This window comes from Nuphar pumila, chromosome 10, assembly GCF_984573655.1.
Source record: "Nuphar pumila chromosome 10, dmNupPumi1.hap1.1, whole genome shotgun sequence".
In the NCBI taxonomy this organism is placed as follows: Eukaryota; Viridiplantae; Streptophyta; class Magnoliopsida; order Nymphaeales; family Nymphaeaceae; genus Nuphar; species Nuphar pumila.
This window is the reverse complement of record NC_143258.1, coordinates 6,822,984-6,841,978: the sequence shown is the minus strand read 5'-3', so window position 1 is coordinate 6,841,978 and position 18,995 is coordinate 6,822,984. Positions and strand designations below refer to the sequence as shown.

The 18,995-nt window shown below is 41.4% G+C and overlaps 1 protein-coding gene across 1 annotated transcript; it reads left to right on the top strand.

Moving 5' to 3' along the window:
• The first annotated feature begins 8,781 nt into the window (after nt 1-8,781).
• Nucleotides 8,782-16,980, top strand: LOC149823401 (type I inositol polyphosphate 5-phosphatase 8-like). Its single transcript, XM_090019952.1, has 10 exons — nt 8,782-8,930; nt 9,037-9,142; nt 9,263-9,331; nt 9,533-9,611; nt 9,921-10,025; nt 12,484-12,955; nt 13,949-14,145; nt 15,005-15,113; nt 15,705-15,853; nt 16,746-16,980. Exons 1-10 carry the CDS (start codon nt 8,874-8,876, stop codon nt 16,978-16,980), a joined length of 1,578 nt encoding a protein of 525 aa, XP_089876078.1. The 5' UTR covers nt 8,782-8,873.
• The last annotated feature ends 2,015 nt before the right edge of the window (nt 16,981-18,995 follow it).

The window sequence follows — 18,995 nt, the reverse complement described above, 5'->3', positions numbered from 1 at the left end:
CACTAGGGGTGCGCAGCCAAAATGGTGTCCTTGTGACACAGAAAATAAGAAAGCAAGATGACAGGCTAAAAAATTTGTTTACCATTGCTTTGATCACTTCAATCAGAGTACAAAACGAGTAGAACAGTTCACTCCCTACGACATAAACTTCTCACAAGAACTCTGCTAATTTGCTAAGGGCAATGAGAATGTCACCAAGTTGATGGGACATCACAAATTCAAAATCTAGTGGCTGAGCCAGGAATTTAAGCTTAGGTGGTCTCAAATGCATGACAATAAACTATACTACTAAGTGCAGGGGAATTTGAGGAACTAGAATATCATATTCATGATTAGGAACCTTGATCTAAACTAAACAATATGTTTTAAGAAATATTTAAGAACCATAGTATCCTAATAACATTTCTATAATTTAACTTTGTTTGATATAAAGATCAAAGAAAGTACATTCTATGAATAATCCATTGTGACGAAGCCCAAGTTTTGATATTGAAATGCATTCAACAACAAGACGTGACAAAGGAACACAAATGTCCTACAAATAAATAGCTAATTAATTAATTATTTTTTTAAAAACTCTATAAAAGATGTCATAAATGTTTTATAAATAATTAAAAATAGTACAAGATACTAAAAACTAAATGGAGCATCAAACATATTTAATAAATTTTATGTTTTTCACCAATTTATCTTTATCATGAATTATACCATCTCTTTCTAATAAAAAAGATCCATGTACATTTATATATTAACATAGTTAAATGAAACCAATTTAATTATTTCTCTAATCAAATCACTAACATATTTAATTGAAACAAAAAAACAAATACATGCTAATTGAAATAAAAAAAAAAACTAAAATTCTAAGCTCTAACCAAAGTCAAATATTCATTATTCATATTTTAATGTTAATTAAAAAATACATAACACCATAAAAGCATATTCCAAAATTCATGTCATTTAAATAAATACAAAATCAAAACTTAATTCTTATATCATCAATTATGCATTTATGTTAATCAAGTATGTAGAATCTTAATTAAAAATATAAAATACCTAAATTAAATATTCATCTTATTTAAAAACAAAATAAAAATCTAAATATTATTTAAAAAAATAAAAAATTCCAAAACCTAATTAAATATTCATGTTATTTAAAAAAATACTAAATGAAAACCTCAATCCTACATAAGCTAATTGAAACAAAAAATAAATAAAAACCCAGATTTCTAACTAAAATCAACCATGTGAATCATGTATAATGTTGGTTAGAAAAATACATAAACAACTAATTAATATCTATCTCATTAAAAACTTAAATGCTAATTGAAAGAAACACAAAGAACCCTAAACCCTAGTTATTGAAATGCAACTATTTAAAAAAAGTAAATCAAAAGTCTAAATCATAACCCTAACAAACAACAATCATAATTTCATATGCTAATTGAAAAAACCATAATAAAAAAATACTAACTAAATATATTAATTAATTAAAGGGAGCATGAAAGAGGGAGAGGACCTAGTCTTGTGCATGTTGCGTCTCCATAGCGCACGACAACCTGAGGCTGCTTTTGTACCTAAGGACGTTATGGACATGTATGTGGATGTGGGGTCGGGACATGGATAGGAGGGGGCCACACCAAAAAGAGAGAGAGAGAGGCCTAGTGGCCCCTATGAGCTTGTGGCTATGCAAACTCATAGGTAGGGGTGGAGGGCGAGAGAGAGTGAAGCATCAAAGGGTGCCCCTATGGCAGTGGGGTTGCGGGGAGTGTGAGAGAGGGAGGGAGAGAGAGCCGATAGTGGGGGGGCTTATGAGTGTGGGCGGTGAGTTGTGGGTTCATGAGGGCCAGAGGGCAAGAGGAGTTGTGGTGACAAGAGAGAGAGAGAGAGAGAGGTTTAGGGTTTCAATGGGAGGGAGAGATGGAGTGTGTGTGTGTGTGGTGCAAAAGGGTTGTGGCAGTAGACCCTTTTGGGTCAGGCTGCCTACCCTAACCTGCATCAGGATGAGCACCAACTATCCACCCAGAGGGTGAACACTTTCCACCTTGATCCAAACCCCTTTGTTAGGAAGTTTTGGGTCAAGGTGGGCACGGACCCACGCTCCCCACAACATGGCTCGGCCACTACTTATAGGCAAGAGAGACCTCAAGGATTTTAGTGGGGTTGGAGGAAGGATGGGATGGGTTTACCCTTGAAGGGTTGTGGCAGTAGACCCTTTTGGGTCAAGCACAAGTGCCTACCCTAACCTGCATCAGGATGAGCACTCAGTGTGGACACTTTCCACCTTGATCCAAACCCCTTTCTTAGGAAGTTTCAGGTCAAGGTGGGCACGGACCCACCCTCCCCACAACATGGCTCGGCCACTACTTATAGGCAAAAGAGACCTCAAGGATTTTACCAACCAGAGGCTTGCCCGTACATAGTGGGGTTGGAGGAAGAATGGGATGGGTTTACCCTTGACCTAGCCTAAAAAAATATATATTTGACCACAATACAAAAGAGTTTTTTTTTTTTTGGATAATCCAAGGAAAAACCCTCATCAACGACCATACTTTGGCTAGCCTCAGGTTGGTAAAACCCTTACCCTTGCCTACGGAAGAATACACCCAACTTCGACCTTGCCGCAAGGGACGCCACCCGATCGAACTTGTGACATCCTGTCAACTTGGTGACATTCACAAGTCACCCTACCGGATGGGTGAAGCCCTTGTGGGCTCATAGTACAAAAGAGTTAGCCATAAGTGTGTAGAGAATGTGTCCATATCTCAAAGCATTGCCTTACAAACTAGGTTGGTCCTGGGCCTACATGAGTATTGTAACTGACAATTAAAATGTGATGCGTTATTGGGGTAAAGTTGAGGACCAAAAAAGGCTTACACTTGGTTCACAGTGTCCATATGGGCTCAAAGTCGATCTTCGTTGGGACCCAGTTCACATGTTCTTGATTCCAATAATGAGGTTCACCCAGTTGGTGTCCATTGCTTAGTGCTTACCAATATGGTTGGGTTGTCCTAGTAGGATCATGATGGAAGAAAAGCTGAAAAGTGATTGGTCAAACTTCAATCCAAGTCACCCATTGCCTTGCTCTGATCTGTCATGGCGACACCTGTCTTCGTGGCACGTGTGCGCACAATGCGACATGCTGTTCGTGATTTAGACCAGCGATACATGCATAGTGACAAATATCACAAGATTTATGAAAAATCTCCTGCTAATATCGCGAGAAATTGCCTGGAAGTTTAAAACGATAATTTTTTGCGAAATTTTCAAAATATCATGAGATTTATGAAAAAACTTAAATATCGCGATTTAAACATGATATTTACGTTTTAAATGGCTATTTATCGTAAAAAAAACCCATGTATTTTTATTTTTATTTTTAAATAAATTTTCTTATAAAAATATTATTTATATTTATTTATTTATTTATTGCCAAGTTTTTGCAGAAAAAATTTGAAATTTATGAAAGTTTTTCAATTTATCTCGAGTTTTTGAAAAACGAGATTTTGCGGTTTTTAATGTTTGTCACTATGGACACATGGAAGAGCAGATCACCATTTATGTTGATCACTGAATCGATTGAATCAAATTTGACATTATCTCAATTGGGCCTTGTAATACCTTGACCACTAATCCATTAATTAGCATCTTGATCCATTTTCTGACCAAATCAGTCATTTTCTAAAAGTTCCTTTGCATTATCCCTTTTTAGAAAATTAATGGAGGTCAATTTGGTAACTTAGGCTAGCTTGCACAAGGCAAAGCCGGTCAAGCAACATCAAAGTTTGACTAAATTGACTGGGCCAATCACCGAGTTAAAGTGGTTTTGATGCACTTGGATCTAGATCCACTCGAAGCTTTGAGGATCTTGGAATGGATCCAAGTCAAGATATCCTGACCCGAATTCAACAAAGAGAACCTAGATCCACCAAGAAAACCCTAGCTCATTTCTTTCTTAAACCTTTACATATAAGAATGATCACAATCTGGATCAATCTGATTTGGATTCAGGGTCCCAAATAAAATCCAGGGTAGGAGTCAATCAAACCGATTCCATTGTCATATTGGACCTACTTGACCGGATTCTATAATATCAGGTCCTACCAAATTATTATTTTTTTGATCGGTGAATTAGGTGTTATCCAGTTATGCCGTTCAAATCCCAGAAGGCAGCTTCATGCTCCAGATCCAGTATTCACAAATCAGCCTATGGTCCAGATCCGATCCACCCATGCTCCATATCTCTAATGCAGGTGAATTCCTGGTCCTTGTCTGACATAGAACAGACTCGAGACCTTGAAGAAGCCGGCTGACCTGGCAACAGGTCAGACCTTCTTCGAATCAAAGTAAGTCAGGACCTTGAGGTGCTGGTACCTAGTACGGACGCAGATCCAATTGGACCTACCACAGAAAAAACCATAATCAGGTTCTATGAGCATTACATACACCCAACCCGATCCATACCTGATAAAATAATATATATATTTTTATTTTTTACATTGAAAAATTCAGGATCTTAATGAAACTTGGACCGGTCTCACATCTGGTATGAAATTCCATAAACCATATCCAGCTCTATATACTAATTGCACTTTTTTTATCTGATCCAAATTCTTAATAAGACCTTCTAGAAGAAGAAAACCAGTGTTGTCAGTGCCATAGCAAATCTTCCTGAATTGCCAGAAATAGATACAAATAGGGTGGACCGGGGCGGGGGACAAGGTCTCCACCCCCGCCCTGTCTCAAAATTCTACCCTCCATCCCTGCATGGGTTTTGATTTTAACCTTCTTCCCCTACCTCCATCATGTAGTTCAAGCGGAGCGGGGTGGGGCAAAGCCCCATTTCCCCTCGGCGCACTGCCATATCTAAAGAAGGATCATAGACAGGGCAGGGCGGGGCAAGGTGGGAATCGAGGTTGGGAACGGGGCAGGGCAGGAGAAAGCTTAAGTCCATCTCTGCATGGGTTTTGATTTTAACCTTCATCCATGCCTCCATCAAGCGGAGCAGGGCGGGGCAAAGCCCCATTTCCCCTCGGCGCACTGCCATATCTAAAGAAGGATCATAGACAGGGCAGGGCGGGGCAAGGTGGGAATCGAGGTTGGGAACGGGGCAGGGCAGGAGAAAGCTTAAGTCCATCTCTGCACGGGTTTTGATTTTAACCTTCATCAATGCCTCCATCCTAGCTCCAAACCGGGCGAGGTCCCGTTTCCCCAGTCCACTGCCATCCCTAGATACAAAACCAAGCTGAATTGGTTTATTTTTTATTTTAAAAAATAGTTTAAAATGTTTTTTAATATTATTTTAATATATTTGTGATACGTGTCATCGGCTGGTTAAAACTTAGCTGATTCTGATCAATTCAGTTGAGAATAAAAAATGGCCGGTTCAACAATTCAGGGTCCGATACTATTCTGACACATTTGGATCAAACCTTGTCCCTGTTAGGTACAGTACTGGTCGAGTCGCATCAGGGTTAAACCCGAACACCGGGTCGTTAAACGCTTGGTTTGACTCCACGCCATGGTGGTCCAACTCCAAACTCTCTCGCGCTCACTCTCTCTCCAAGTTAGAGCTGCAAACGGATCAGATATGGTCAGATATTTGATCCGAGCCCAACACTTTTTTTGGATATGGATCTTTTAAATAAAATTTGAATGTGGATTCGGATCTGTTCAATGGAATCACTTTCGGATTCAGGTCAGATTCAGATCAGCATTTTAAGTGGGATCTATAGTTGATCCGAATCAAAATCTGACTCAAATGCATTTTTTACTTATAAATAGTTTATTTTGTTATATATTTTTTTCCAACTCCAGTATTACCTCATGTATTTTGGATATGGATTCAATCTAACCTCTCATTTTATTCTAATCTGGATTCGGATCTACGGTTTGCATTTTGGATTTAGATTCAGGTCTAACAGGATCTGGCCCAAATCTGACCCGTTTGCACGCATACTCCGAGTACACCCTGTTGCCCTCCAGAAATTCAGAATTAATTTTTTTTTAAAGAGAGGGAGAGAGAGAGAGTAGGGATGTCAATGGGTTGGATTCGATGAAGAAAGATAAAACTGAATTGGATCTGACTAGAATAAAAAAAGTTAAAACTGAAACCAGATCTGACTAGCTTAAAACTCGATATTTAAACTTAATCGGATTTGGGTTTTATTCAGATTCAGATTTTAACAGTATTCGGTTTGGGTTTCAATGAAAAACTCAATACCGAACCCGAATCTGATTTTGAGTCGGATTCGGGTCGAACGTCGGGTTACATCCGACCCGTTGACATCCCTGATATATATAGAGAGAGAGAGAGATGTGACGGGGGGCGCAGGCGAAGGTTCTCTTGTGCCTTTTCCCAGGCGTGCAACTTCCGTTCTGTTCTCTGTCACAACCGTTCAGACCCATCCCTCAAGACTCAAGTGTCAAGACCCACACACACTCTCTCTCTCTCTCTCTGAGAGGTCAGAGAGAGGAGTGGAGTTTGAAGATTCCGCCCTTTTGGCTTGCAATGGGCGACCCCACACTCTCCCTTTTCCTCTCCCTCGCTCTCTCTTAATATGCAGAGTTTGATATTTTCCTCCACGTATGAGTAGCGGACGAATGTGCTAAATAGGAAAGCGATCGACGACGACTCAGAGCAACGAGGCGCCCGTTCTTCCTTCTTCTTCTTCTTGGATTCGTTTTTCTCTTCCTCCTTTTGTCTTCTTCTTCTTCTTCTTGTGCTTCCAGAGGTTTACCTTTTTGATTCAAGGAGGAAAAAAACCTTCCAGAGCAGATCTGAAGGCGTTTACGGAGAGGACTGAAGCGACGATTGCTCCGAATCTCTGTAAGTGCTTCTCTCGCCATTGGACTCTCTCTTTCTTGCGATTCTTCTCTCTCTCGATGAAGCTTTTAGGCTGATCGGAGTTTTTTTACGATCAGTCATACAAATGTGTATCAAAATGAAGATAATCGATCATTTAAACCGAGATTTTGTGATTTCCCGGCTTCATTTTCGCAATTTTTCTTGTCTCTGTTGTATTCTTCGAGTTTTTTACCGTTTTTCTTTCGATGGATTTCTGTGCTGTGTATGGCTCGGGAGCTATGGTTTCTGTAGTTAAAACTGATTCGTTTTCCGAGTTTCTTGAGTTTCTGATTAGTTTGCGTCTCTATTACAGGTTTCTGATTTGTAAATGCCGTAAAAACCTTTCACATGAAGATTAACGATGTCAATTAACAAAGTGTAGGCTCATCTCTCTCTGAAACTCTTCATTTCCCGATTTTGCTTGTGTTTTGCGAGTTCGAAGGGCATAATCTTTTCGATCGAAGCTAAACTTTTATGATTTATAGCTCTCGACAATTTTTGCGGCTAAAAAACTTATTTTTCTGTCATGGTCAAGCGAGTGACAATTAACAAAGTTAATCAGAAGCTCTTTATCTAAAAACTCATTGCTCGATTTTCTCAATTCGAGAGGTCAATTTTCGGTAATTATTGTCATTTGTTAATCCCTGAGATATGATGGTTTAGGAAGCATTAATTTCGACATTAAACTTCATCTACTTTCAAACTTCAGCAGAATTTTCGTCATACGATTTGGTGATTTCCGTGGGGTCAATTCAGGGTCATTTTCTGTTATCATCAAAGCATTAATGGATGTTTGTGACAAAACGCAATCTTTCCTAATCCCGATCTTTCTCACATCTTTTCACTTCCATTCTCTTTTCATCTCTTCTCGTTTCTCTCTCACTTTCCGGCAAACCATTGCCGATCGCATGATTTCCGAAGCTCCGAAGGATTTCTTAATTCCCTGTTTTTCTCCATAGTCTTTCTTTTTTTTGCACGACTTTCTTCAATGGAAGAGGAAGAAATAGAAGAAATTGGTTGATCAAAAGATTTCACAACAGAGTTGATCTCCTTCGTGATCGCTTGCCAATTAAAGGTCGGCCTATCTTCTGAAGTTCCGCCTCTTTTTCCGCTCTTTTTTCCCGTCGGAAGATCTCCGAATTTCACGATTTTGAGATTTCGTGGTCTTTTTAAGAAACTTTTTTTTCTTTTCAGTTTATTCTTTCCCCATTCTTTCAAAGAAAGAGGGGTTTTTGGACTCAATGATTCGTGAAGACATCGTATCGGAAATTTTCCTCCTTTGATAGAATGGATGAACTACATAACCGATTCGTTTCGTATCTTCTTTCAATTTTGACGTTTTGATGCGATTGCAGGGCTGCTAACAATGGGGATCTCAGGCGTTCCGATACTCGAGATGTTATGCTGGAGAGTCTCCGACCCGATTCCCCTGCTTTTCTGCACCTTTCCTGCCTCGAAATGAGATCTCGACAACCCAACTCTCCAAACGCGGAACCGCATTAACTCCAAAAGGAGGCGCTCCGATTCGATCCCGCGGTCTTTGTTTTTCTACCTCCATCTATACTCACAGTTTTCGCTTGTCTTTGGTTAGCTAGCCCTCCATCGTCGTATTCACGTCTTGCTTTGGGTTCTTCAATTCCGATCAGGCCAAAAGTCAAAAACATTTTTCTATACCTCAAAATCAAAAGAACGTCTCTGCTGGTGCCATCTCAACGCCGCCCACCCGGACCCCCATCCCTCTCTACCAGCATTACGGTAGAAGGAAGGGCTACTACCCTTACCTAATTCCGCATATTCTATTTCCCTTCCTTCCCATTCACGGCCTTCAATCGGAAGATAAGGCGGTCAGACAGAAGCTTCAGATACCCAACGACCCTTTTTGCCGGACTCGACAGTTCCGACTGGTGGTGCTTTAAATGCGACGTGGTTGAAATACGTGTTTGGTGGTTGCGTTGAGATCGTCACTTCCTCTACTTTTTACGCCTTCTTTTCTAAATTTGGGGATCCTCCATAGCTCAAAACAAGGATGGTGGAGTTTAGACAATTTGGTGCCGGAAAGATGAAGACAGAGCGCAAAGGAAGGGTAATGAGATACTTGGCATTCCTCTCTCTAATGCCTCTTTATCCAAGTGCCTGAAAAAGAACCCATTGCATTTTTTGCTGATGGATGGTATTTTCTTTTGTTGCAGTCTTCTTCCTGGCCAAAGTTAGTGATGAGAAAATGGCTCAATATCCAGAGCAAATCGGACGAGTTCCATTCAGATTCAGTTGGTGCAAATGCCTCTGTTCATCCTTGTACGTCTCCTTTTCTTCCACTTTCTTCTTGCTTTTGGTTGTCTTTTTTACTGCTGACTTTTTGCTGCTACCATAGTGAGAGAGTCTTAAGCAACGGGACTTTTTTCCTTTTTCGTTTAGGCACGACGGAACGAAGGGCCAGCTGCTCCGATATAGACCGCTGCGTCCTCCTCACGAGAGATTTGTTAGGTATTGTTCTTTTCATCTTTACGCAATCCGCATCAGTGGAAAACAAGAAAATCCGTTCCATTTCCTCTTTCTTCTCTCTTATGCGATGTGTTCGATCCGACCTACCGCATCTTAATGGTTCAATCACGCTGCCACTCTTACTATATGTCGTATCTAAAGATTCGTTATTCTTCTTTGTTTCACGACGAATTTTTCATTCAGGAGGATGGTACGTTGCTGCTCCAGAAAGCCTCAACTTGCCGAGGAACGATGTGCCTATCCCGGGTACCCAAAACTTGAGGTGCGTAGAGAGACTGAGACCACATAGAGTGGGTTTGATTGCGAGTACTTGTGAGGGGTTTGGCGTAGTGTGTTACTGCCTCTAGAAATTTGTCTTCACATAATATGCAGCGACTGCTGCATCATGCATCGCCCACACAGCCATCCATCTTGACATTTCTAGAGATAGGCGTGATATCTATCTTGGGAAATATTGAGATGGGTGGCTGTCAGTTGCAGCAGCGGCTCTGCATCATACAGCGTCACTGCATAAAATATGCTCTCTTAGAAAAAAAATTATTTGTTTTGCTGATTTTATTTGCTGTATCAGGATGTTCGTAGGGACGTGGAACGTGGGAGGCAAAACGCCGGATTGTGGTTTGGATCTCGGAGAGTGGCTGGGCTCCCAATCTCCGGCCGATATCTATGTTCTTGGGTACTCTCTCTCTCTCTCTCTCTCTCTCAATGTAGCTTTTCTTCCTTTGCGGGTCCATAGTTAGGCGGATTTGACTCAGGGACCTCGTCAGAATTTTTGGTTTCTTCTTCCTCTGATTCTTTTCCAATGGGTCGTGGGGTTGACTGCCCATCCCAACGGACGGCTTTATTAGGATATAATTGACGGCCTTGGCAGTTTTTAATACGAATCGTGCGAGGCCTATTGAGGAATAGCAAATGAGGAGGGCTGGTTTTGTGATCTTTGATAGTCGGATTTGTCCGTCTTTTCTAACTAGCCTACTAGCCTTGCCAGTTAGTTGTATCCACATTCCATGATCAACTAGGCTAGGCTGCTTCATTCATGGTTGACATCAATAATTGACCACATGGTCGATATAGGATCAGGAATATGCCTACCCAAGCCAGCCCTGTTCGAATCCTGTTTTGCCCTGCTTCACTTGGGGGTCTTTGGATGTATCCACCAATCCTGAAAAGTGGGGAAAGCCCGAAAGTTTGATGGTGGTCTCCGATACAATTGTCGATAGGACGGATTTGTCCGTCTTTTCTAACTAGCCTACTAGCTTTGCCAGTTAGTTGTATCCACATTCCATGATCAACTAGGCTAGGCTGCTTCATTCATGGTTGACATCAATAATTGACCACATGGTCGATATAGGATCAGGAATATGCCTACCCAAGCCAGCCCTGTTCGAATCCTGTTGTGCCCTGCTTCACTTGGGGGTCTTTGGATGTATCCACCAATCCTGAAAAGTGGGGAAAGCCCGAAAGTTTGATGGTGGTCTCCGATACAATTGTCGATAGGATGATTAGCCAAAAGACTCTTGAAGTATTCTCTGGTTTGGATAGGGGAAAATTGTCTATTATTATGGTTTTAAATTTCTAATCTTGGTACGCCTGATCCAATTCAAACACATGAATCTAAAAGCTTTGATGCGGATGAAAAGTATAATTTTGATTATTCTGAATCCTGTAGTACAGCCCATTATGCAGTTAGAGGATCTTTTCTCAGTGCAATTTGGGAATTTATGACGGTGTGTGAAATGGGAAGATCTAAGGCCTTTTGGCCCTTTTGGGCGTGATGTCGGGGCATTTTGTAATCATGTTGACATTTGTTGGTACTAGAGTTGATGATGTTTTTGGAAGGGCTTTGGCTTATTTTTGTATTTTTTAGTTTTTGGCGGGGATCCAAAGCCTTAATCATAATTAAGTCTTTGCTCTTGAGTCATTGGTAGAAAAGATGTCGGTGTGAGTTGACTGGAGAGTGGGATTGGGGATATGCCAAACGAGTAAGGGTAGCTGTTGGAAGGAGGAACATGATTGTATACGGCTGGAATTGACCCTCACTCGAGCTGGATTGCTATAATTAAACGCTGGATGTGACGCAGCCGCCGTGGGCCATCAACTCCACCTCTCATAATTAATACACTTGTTATTAGATTGGGTATTGGATACATACGCCGGTATCGATCGATTCGAATCGGAATATGAGCTTCTTGATTCGCCGATTCTTGTTCATTTGACCACGTCTCGGATTAGATTGACCCTACTTAGGCATTTGGGGTTGCAATGTTCAATTATTGGATTGTGATCGCAGGAGAATGTTCTTTGACGAGTAACCATCAGTGACCCGCTCGATTCAAGGAGAGGGATGGTGGTTTCAAGACCACCCCTGGTTTTGAGCAATGCCAAGTTTGCTGTATGGGACCATCAAGTGGAACCCCGGCGTTGAGCTTTAGACATGATCTTGATAAGATGTTTACGATTTTTTGAGTTTGGTTTTTCCTTGAAGGGGAAAAAGTGCAAAAGAAGTTTATCTGGAGACTCAGGCGACTCGGGGTGGGACGCGAGTCGTGTAAAGTGACTTAGTTGTATCCTGTTTTCCTTTTGGCTGCAGGCTTCAACCGTAACCGATTCTTTCCCTTTTCAATCTAGCCTCCCCACTAAGCCCATCTTTTTCTAGTAGAAACCCCAAAAATCCAGTTGAAGTTTTGGGATCAGCGTTTCAAGATTTTTCTGATAGGTTTAGTCGTTTCATAGGTGCACAGCATCAATACTAAAAAAATGAGTTGTTGGTATGGTTCTTTAATGCTTGGGGTTTATCTTTGATATCGGTGGCTCCCACCGGTTACGATGCATATTAACGTGTTAAATGGGGCGATGATTCCAGTGGTGTAGATGCCATGAATTCCAATGAATTGATAACGCCGTTCTGTTACTTTCTCCTGCTGTTGCCAACAGCACCATTAAAAGGTCCATGAAACAGAGCATAGTTCTTGCCTTGAATAAGAAACAGGATATATACTGATCTATATGGCTTGTCATTTAATTCTAGAGAAAATGGAGATTTTGCAACATATGAATGCTGCAATACACAACTGGTTGTACAATAAATGAGCTCTAAAATTATAGTTGATCGATTCTCTGTTTTGTGGAACCAGGTTTCAAGAAATCGTGCCTTTAAATGCTGGGAACGTGTTAGGTGCGGAGGACCACGGACCCGCCGTGAGGTGGCTTTCATTGATACGTCAGTTTCTGAATGGAAGAGAAGCAGCTCCACCGGCAGAGCCCCCATCCCCCACCATCTTCTCCACCGTCATCCTCGGCGACGTGGAAGACAGCCGGATCCAGAAGCCGAGGGTCAGTTTCTCAGATCTGCTCTCTATGGAGAGACAGATGGACGGTGAAGATTGGAACTGTGACCCTAATTTGAGTTGTATAGATGAAGACCATAGTGGTTTTGTGGACTGCGCGTGGGAAAGGCATCAGGAAGGGCGATATTTTTTAACTGCAAGCAAACAGATGGTGGGCCTCTTCCTGTGCGTATGGGTTCGCAGAGGACTCAGACAACACATTGGCAGTATCAAGGTCTCGTGTGTTGGTCGAGGACTCATGGGCTACATGGGGAACAAGGTCGGTAATCCCTCTCGCCTTTCTTGGATTTCTTTTGGCCGCTTTATTGATTATGACATCGATGTTTTGTTGGCTCAAGTAACCCTTCTTCCTTAAGACTTATGAAAAACTAATCTTCAGAGCGGGTTGGAAACAAATTATGAAAATTGCTTGGGTACGACAAGAAAATGTATTCAGAGAAAAGATTACTCAAGGTGGAAGATGTTCGAAACATCAAATCAAAGAAAATTTAAGATATACAAAGATGAAAGAGCAGTTATAAATAAATCTGAAGGAGCAAACACTTCATACAACCCAAGAATCCTGATAAGTAGATCATCAAATTTTTGAAGTGTCATCCAAAATAAGGTTTGCACAATGCTGAGTTCAGATACTTATCTAATGCATTGCTCATGCAAGGACAGACATTGGCCCAGGTTGCTAGCCGTGCTCGTCCAAGCCGGCCTGTTTTGGCCTGATGGAGAAATTTTGCATTGCACTTAGTTAATAATCAGGGCATTCATAAACCTCGGTTCACCCCAAGTCCGACGCACTTGTGCCCTGCAGTTTCATATTCACTTAGAATTTAGAAAGCGGGAAGTATGAACCAAAAACACCTCTTGAGAAATACTGTTCGCTTTCAACCCAATTAATTTTAATACACCATGATACAGGAACAGTTGAATCCTTGATTTTTTTTTGAGACTAACAGTTGAATCATTTTTTGACATGAGGCACCTTTCTGAGGCCTAAAATCACTCCCAGTCTGGTTACTTCTGAGATCATTGTTTACATTTAGTGATTACATAGTAAATATGCCGGAATATTTATCAAAAATATGTTTTATTTCTCTAAATTTGTTATTTTTCAACATAATATGTATTCTATTGGATCGGTTTGGATGTTTAACTGTAAATCCAGTATAGCATTTAGTGGTTTCCTGTCTTTGTTTTAATTTGTCCTTGAAGCTTCAAGAATGACTATAATAACAGATTGTATGCTTTCTTGCCACAGGGCTCAATTTCAATAAGTATGACCCTTCATCAAACTACCTTATGTTTTGTGTGCACACATTTGACCTCCGGTGAGAAGGAAGGCGATGAAATGCGAAGGAATTCTGATGTCGTTGAGATCATAAGGAAGACGAAATTCCCTGCATCTCGCAGGTTTTCTGGATCTCAACCTTCTCCAGACAACATTTTAAACCACGAGTAAGTCCCTGGTCTCTGTGGATAACCTTCTAGGTTATTTTGTTTCTATGTTGGTGAAAATGTCTAATTTCCAATGTTAACAATAACCAATCTTGGAAAAATAGCTGTTAAGTTTAGCTTTTGATTTTAGCGTGTGAACAGTTATCTTGACCTTTGCAGCCAAGTTTTCAGTTGGCTGCTGTGGGCTATCCCATTAGAAGATTCCGTAAACCAGTTTGGTGTTAATCACCGGTAGGACCCGTTGAACAATGTACTGATAAGGCTTAGTGCACCACTGATTCTCGGGGTGGATAATGTAGACCTGCCATCCATCGCTATAGCAGGCCATAGTGCAGAGACTTTTCAACATCAGATGTTTTGCTTTTCTAGACAACAGTTCATGGTTTCTCAATAACAGTAGACCCCATACTCCATGTTTTTGCACTAAAATGTAGTGGAGGGTGCATTTTTAGAGGTGCCTGGCCATTTCTAAAAAGTGAATGTCTTGAAACCTGGGATTGATTCCAGCTCAGGTTAACTGAACTTCAGCAGTTGAAGGTTTGAACAATTCAGTTGTTTTATGGCCTCGAATCCTGGTGATGCCGTCCTTCCGAACTTAATGAACGTGGGACGTGAATCATCTCATGCCACCCGATGCTCATTCGCCCAAATTTGCAGCCATTTGAATTAAGGACATACTGTTAGTTGGGCGTCTGACCCTAAGCCTTGATTCAACCCATGCCAATTACCTTTCCTCTCATCAACTTGGCATCCTTATGCAAAAGCCAATAGCTTTGTTCTAAAAAAGTAAATATGGTTTTTATATTGCCCTTGATTGCCATCAAAATTTGTAATTGACTGCTATCTTAATTGATTGCAGTAGGATCATCTGGCTTGGTGACCTAAACTACCGCCTAGCATATGGTTGTGAAGACACCCATGAGTTGCTTCAAAGGAAGGACTGGGATGCTCTATTGGAGAAGGACCAGGTACAACTAAAACTACTCATGAATTTTGGCTCATATCATTTAAGTTGAACACGGGACATGCAGTAACCTTGAAGAGCAATTTGAACAAATCCACATGAATTTGGATTCTTATTATTTCTACGGTTCTACCCCTCTCTACTTGAGTAAAAATAACCTGTTTTCACCCTTTTTTTTGTTTTTTTTTATTAAACTCAACAGATTTTATGTACATGGTTTAATTAGTTAAAACCATGTTTTAGAACATTCAACTCTGATGAGTAGGTAGATGTTTATAGAAAATCAACAATATATACCACATTAATCTTTTTATTAAAACCTTGTGTTCATGTTTAAGCAACTCGTAAAGTGACGGTCTTAGTAAATGAACAATGCTGAATACGTACCTATGATTTTGCTAGATAGTACTGTAATATCAAACATGACCAAAATTTTCCCCTTTACAAAGACATTTGCGGAAAGAAAAAAGGAGCACCACACTTGGCTTTCCAAGCTGGGTGGGCTTGATTTCACCATAGCGTTCACGGTCACCAAGTTACTTGTTTTCCTTTCAATACTGCTGGTAAACTTTATAACAAAGAAAACTGCTGGCAGCTCCGGATAGAGCAAAAAGCGGGACGCGTGTTCAAAGGATGGGAAGAGGGGCGGATTTACTTTGCGCCTACGTACAAGTACCTGGCGAATTCAGACCGTTACGCCATCCAAACGGCCAGATCTAGGGAAAAGCGCAGGACTCCTGCTTGGTATATCTCTCTCTCTCTCTCTAGGTTTTTCTGGTGAAACATAATCCTCTTGGGCCTCTAAAAAGCTTGTTCTGTTATTTCTCTGAAAAGCTTGGAAACTGAACATAAGGACTAGAGCCAACAATAGAAAAAACTGTCTTGAGCTATCATTCTCCATCCCTTCAGGATTCGTTTCTTTGCAGAGTTGGAATATGTCCTGCCATTGTTGGGCTCAATGGCTGAGGCGCATTTTGACTTGGTCTTTATTCCTCTCTTCTTTCCATTAGCTTATGATTTTTTTTTTTGGCCAGATCAAATACGTCACAGTAATTTTTTTTTATGAAGGATGGGAAACCACCCTTGGGTTCGGAGACCTAGTTGTCCTAGCTAAGCTTCCATACTTACAGTCGCGTGCTCTAAGAAAGGTGTAAACCAAACCGGTGGCGCACCCTTTGACCTCAGCAGAGTCGCCCAGCTTCAGCTGAGCAAGGGATAAGCTTATCCCTTGTCCCTTGCTCTCATTAATGCAAGAAGTTTGACACTTAAGGGAATGGAACCTTGATCACCCTTCTAGTGGCCAAGGCCTCTTCCACTGCACAAACCACTTGGGGCTAAAGATGTCACAGTAATTTAAAACTGGAAACTTTAAGAAAGCAAAAACTAAGATTGCTTTCCCTTCACGCACGACAGAAGCATTACAAGTCAGGAATCTGATGTATCAGAAGGAACATGTTGTAGGAAAAGCATTCAGCATTTCTGCCATTTTTCTTCTCTCAGTCATGTGACACAAGTCATTCTGCTTGAGCTAACCTAGTCACTGTACCCCACATGCTTTATTTGAACACCATGTGTATCAACGGTGGTGGTTGGTACCCGCATAACTTTGCTTTCCTTTTCACTTGGTGGGGTCCAGGTGTGACAGAATACTGTGGAGAGGCAAAGGGATACACCAGATATCCTACGTGCGAGGGGAGTTCAAGTTCTCGGATCACCGGCCGGTCAATGCCCTCTTCTCGGTTCAGGTTGACACAGTCAACAGGATCAGGTTCAGGAAACCTTCCATGAATGGCAATGGGACGTGTGGGAGGGTGGTGGCAGAGGAGCTGCTGTTGAGGTCAGAGAGCTGCATGGAGATCTCAAGATGTTGATCAGAGTGTGACCCTACTGCTTAAGGTGCCCTTGCCTCAGGTGAGCTCATTGCTGGGGTAGTGGGCGCCTGACTTGTGGTGGGGGGCGTCATGATGAAGAGAAAAGGCCTGGGCCCTCTTTTGCACATATTCCTCCACGCGAGGGGGTTGGTCCGAAGGGCACCTCCTTTGCTGGCTCGGCTGGCAGGAGTGCAGCACTGTGGAGTATATATAAAAAAGAAATATGGGAGAAATCTTTTTCTTTGGATGATTAGTTGTTCTCATCATAAAGTTAGGGGCTTGTTGGTGGAATGATGAGGGAGGGGAGGGCAAGGTGGTTGCGGTATGCCCTACCTACGTCACGCGTGGCTGAGATGCTGTGTGGTGCTTGCCCTACACTGGCGGTTGGGGGAGGGACAGTCAGAATGTTTTTTTCTTATTTTTTAGGGCATTTGGAAGATGATTAAGGGGAACAGGGGAGAGGTTGTTTAGTTCTTTTTTGGTTGTAATTGCCAAATTATTTTGGTTCTTGTATTCATCGCCATATTGTTTATATTTTTTTGGTTGTTTTGTGCAGAAATGATAATGATAAAAAGGTGGTTACATGTTCAACTTGCTATTCGCAAGCTGGTTGTTGTGCGTTTCTTTGTGGTCTGCCATTTTGCTGTTGAGTTCTTGTGGGGTGTCTGCTGAAAAGCAATCATAATGGAATGTTGATACCTCGAAGAAATTTCTCCTGGTTCAAAAAGGTCAGGAGAGAGAGAGAGAGAGAGATAAAAGCTGCAAGATTTGTCAAGTGAATTGCAAACAGAATAACACAAAGTACCCACTAAAGACATGCACCGAGTGCTTAACTATGGTTTTCGGAACAGTTGATTAGTTAATTGGTTTCCATTTGCAAATAGCAGAGACACCATGTGATGGTGGTATCCTTTATACCCGGCAATACATGACTGCTACTTGTCCTGCGTCAAAGTTTTCTAGTAAATTGCTCTTTGTGCAGAGGCCCATGGTACAACAAGTGTTTTTTTTATTCTTTTGCTAAAATATGCCATTACGTGGTAAGTTGTTTTCCTAGCAAAATGATGAATGAGAGGCACGTCCCTGCCACTGGGGCATCATTTGGAGCAGGGTTTAGTTGGTAACGAATGAATGCTTCCTTGTTAATGTGGAATGAACCATGTTATGATGTGTTTGATAATATCGGTCCTAAGGTGATCTCATATCCTCGGGTCTAAGATTCAAGGATCTTAAATCATATAATTTTAATTGTGTTTCTAATCCAATTTTTTGTTCAGTGTTTCGAGAGAGAGAGAGAGAGAGAGAGAGAGAGAGAGAGAGAGAGAGAGAGAGAGAGAGAGAGATTCATGAATGTTTGGCCTGCCCCCTCCATCCTCAAGCCAAACCATGTTTGTAAAAACATGAATCTAGCATGCGTCTCATACTAGATTAGATATCCGTTGCATTAAAATTGTTCTCTTGCGACTTATATTGTACAATTGCGTTTAGAGTCTGTTTTGCTTTTGTTGAGTCTGATGTAAGCTGCCTGGTTCAGGTGAATCAATACCCTGAAGGGGCAGCCCGTATACTTGAATTGTAATAGCCTGCGAGCAAAATTGTGAATGAAGTAAATGTGTTGAGCTTTCTTTTATTCACCCTCATTGTGATTGCTTCTTGTGATTGCAATTTCTCTCCCTCTATTCTCTCTTGCTCTCTTGCACTTTGATTTAGAAGCTTCCGCGATCGACAAGCGAGTTGACAAGTAGGCTTGCGGCGGTGAGGAAGGACCGTCGCGTCGCGCTGGCTCATTGAAAGAAATAGGCCGGTGACAAGTAGTACCAGAACCCGTTCTCATGCTGGGGAAGGGACTCCAGAATCGATGTCGACAGACACACTGATAGGCTGCGGTTTATGAGTAAGACATAGTGGCACCTTATCAAAACTTGCGCAACACCAAAGGCAAGGCAGTTGTCGAAGCTGAGGAGATGGGTTCACCTCGAGGCCAAGAATAGTTGGTTGCAACTGTTAATAAGCTA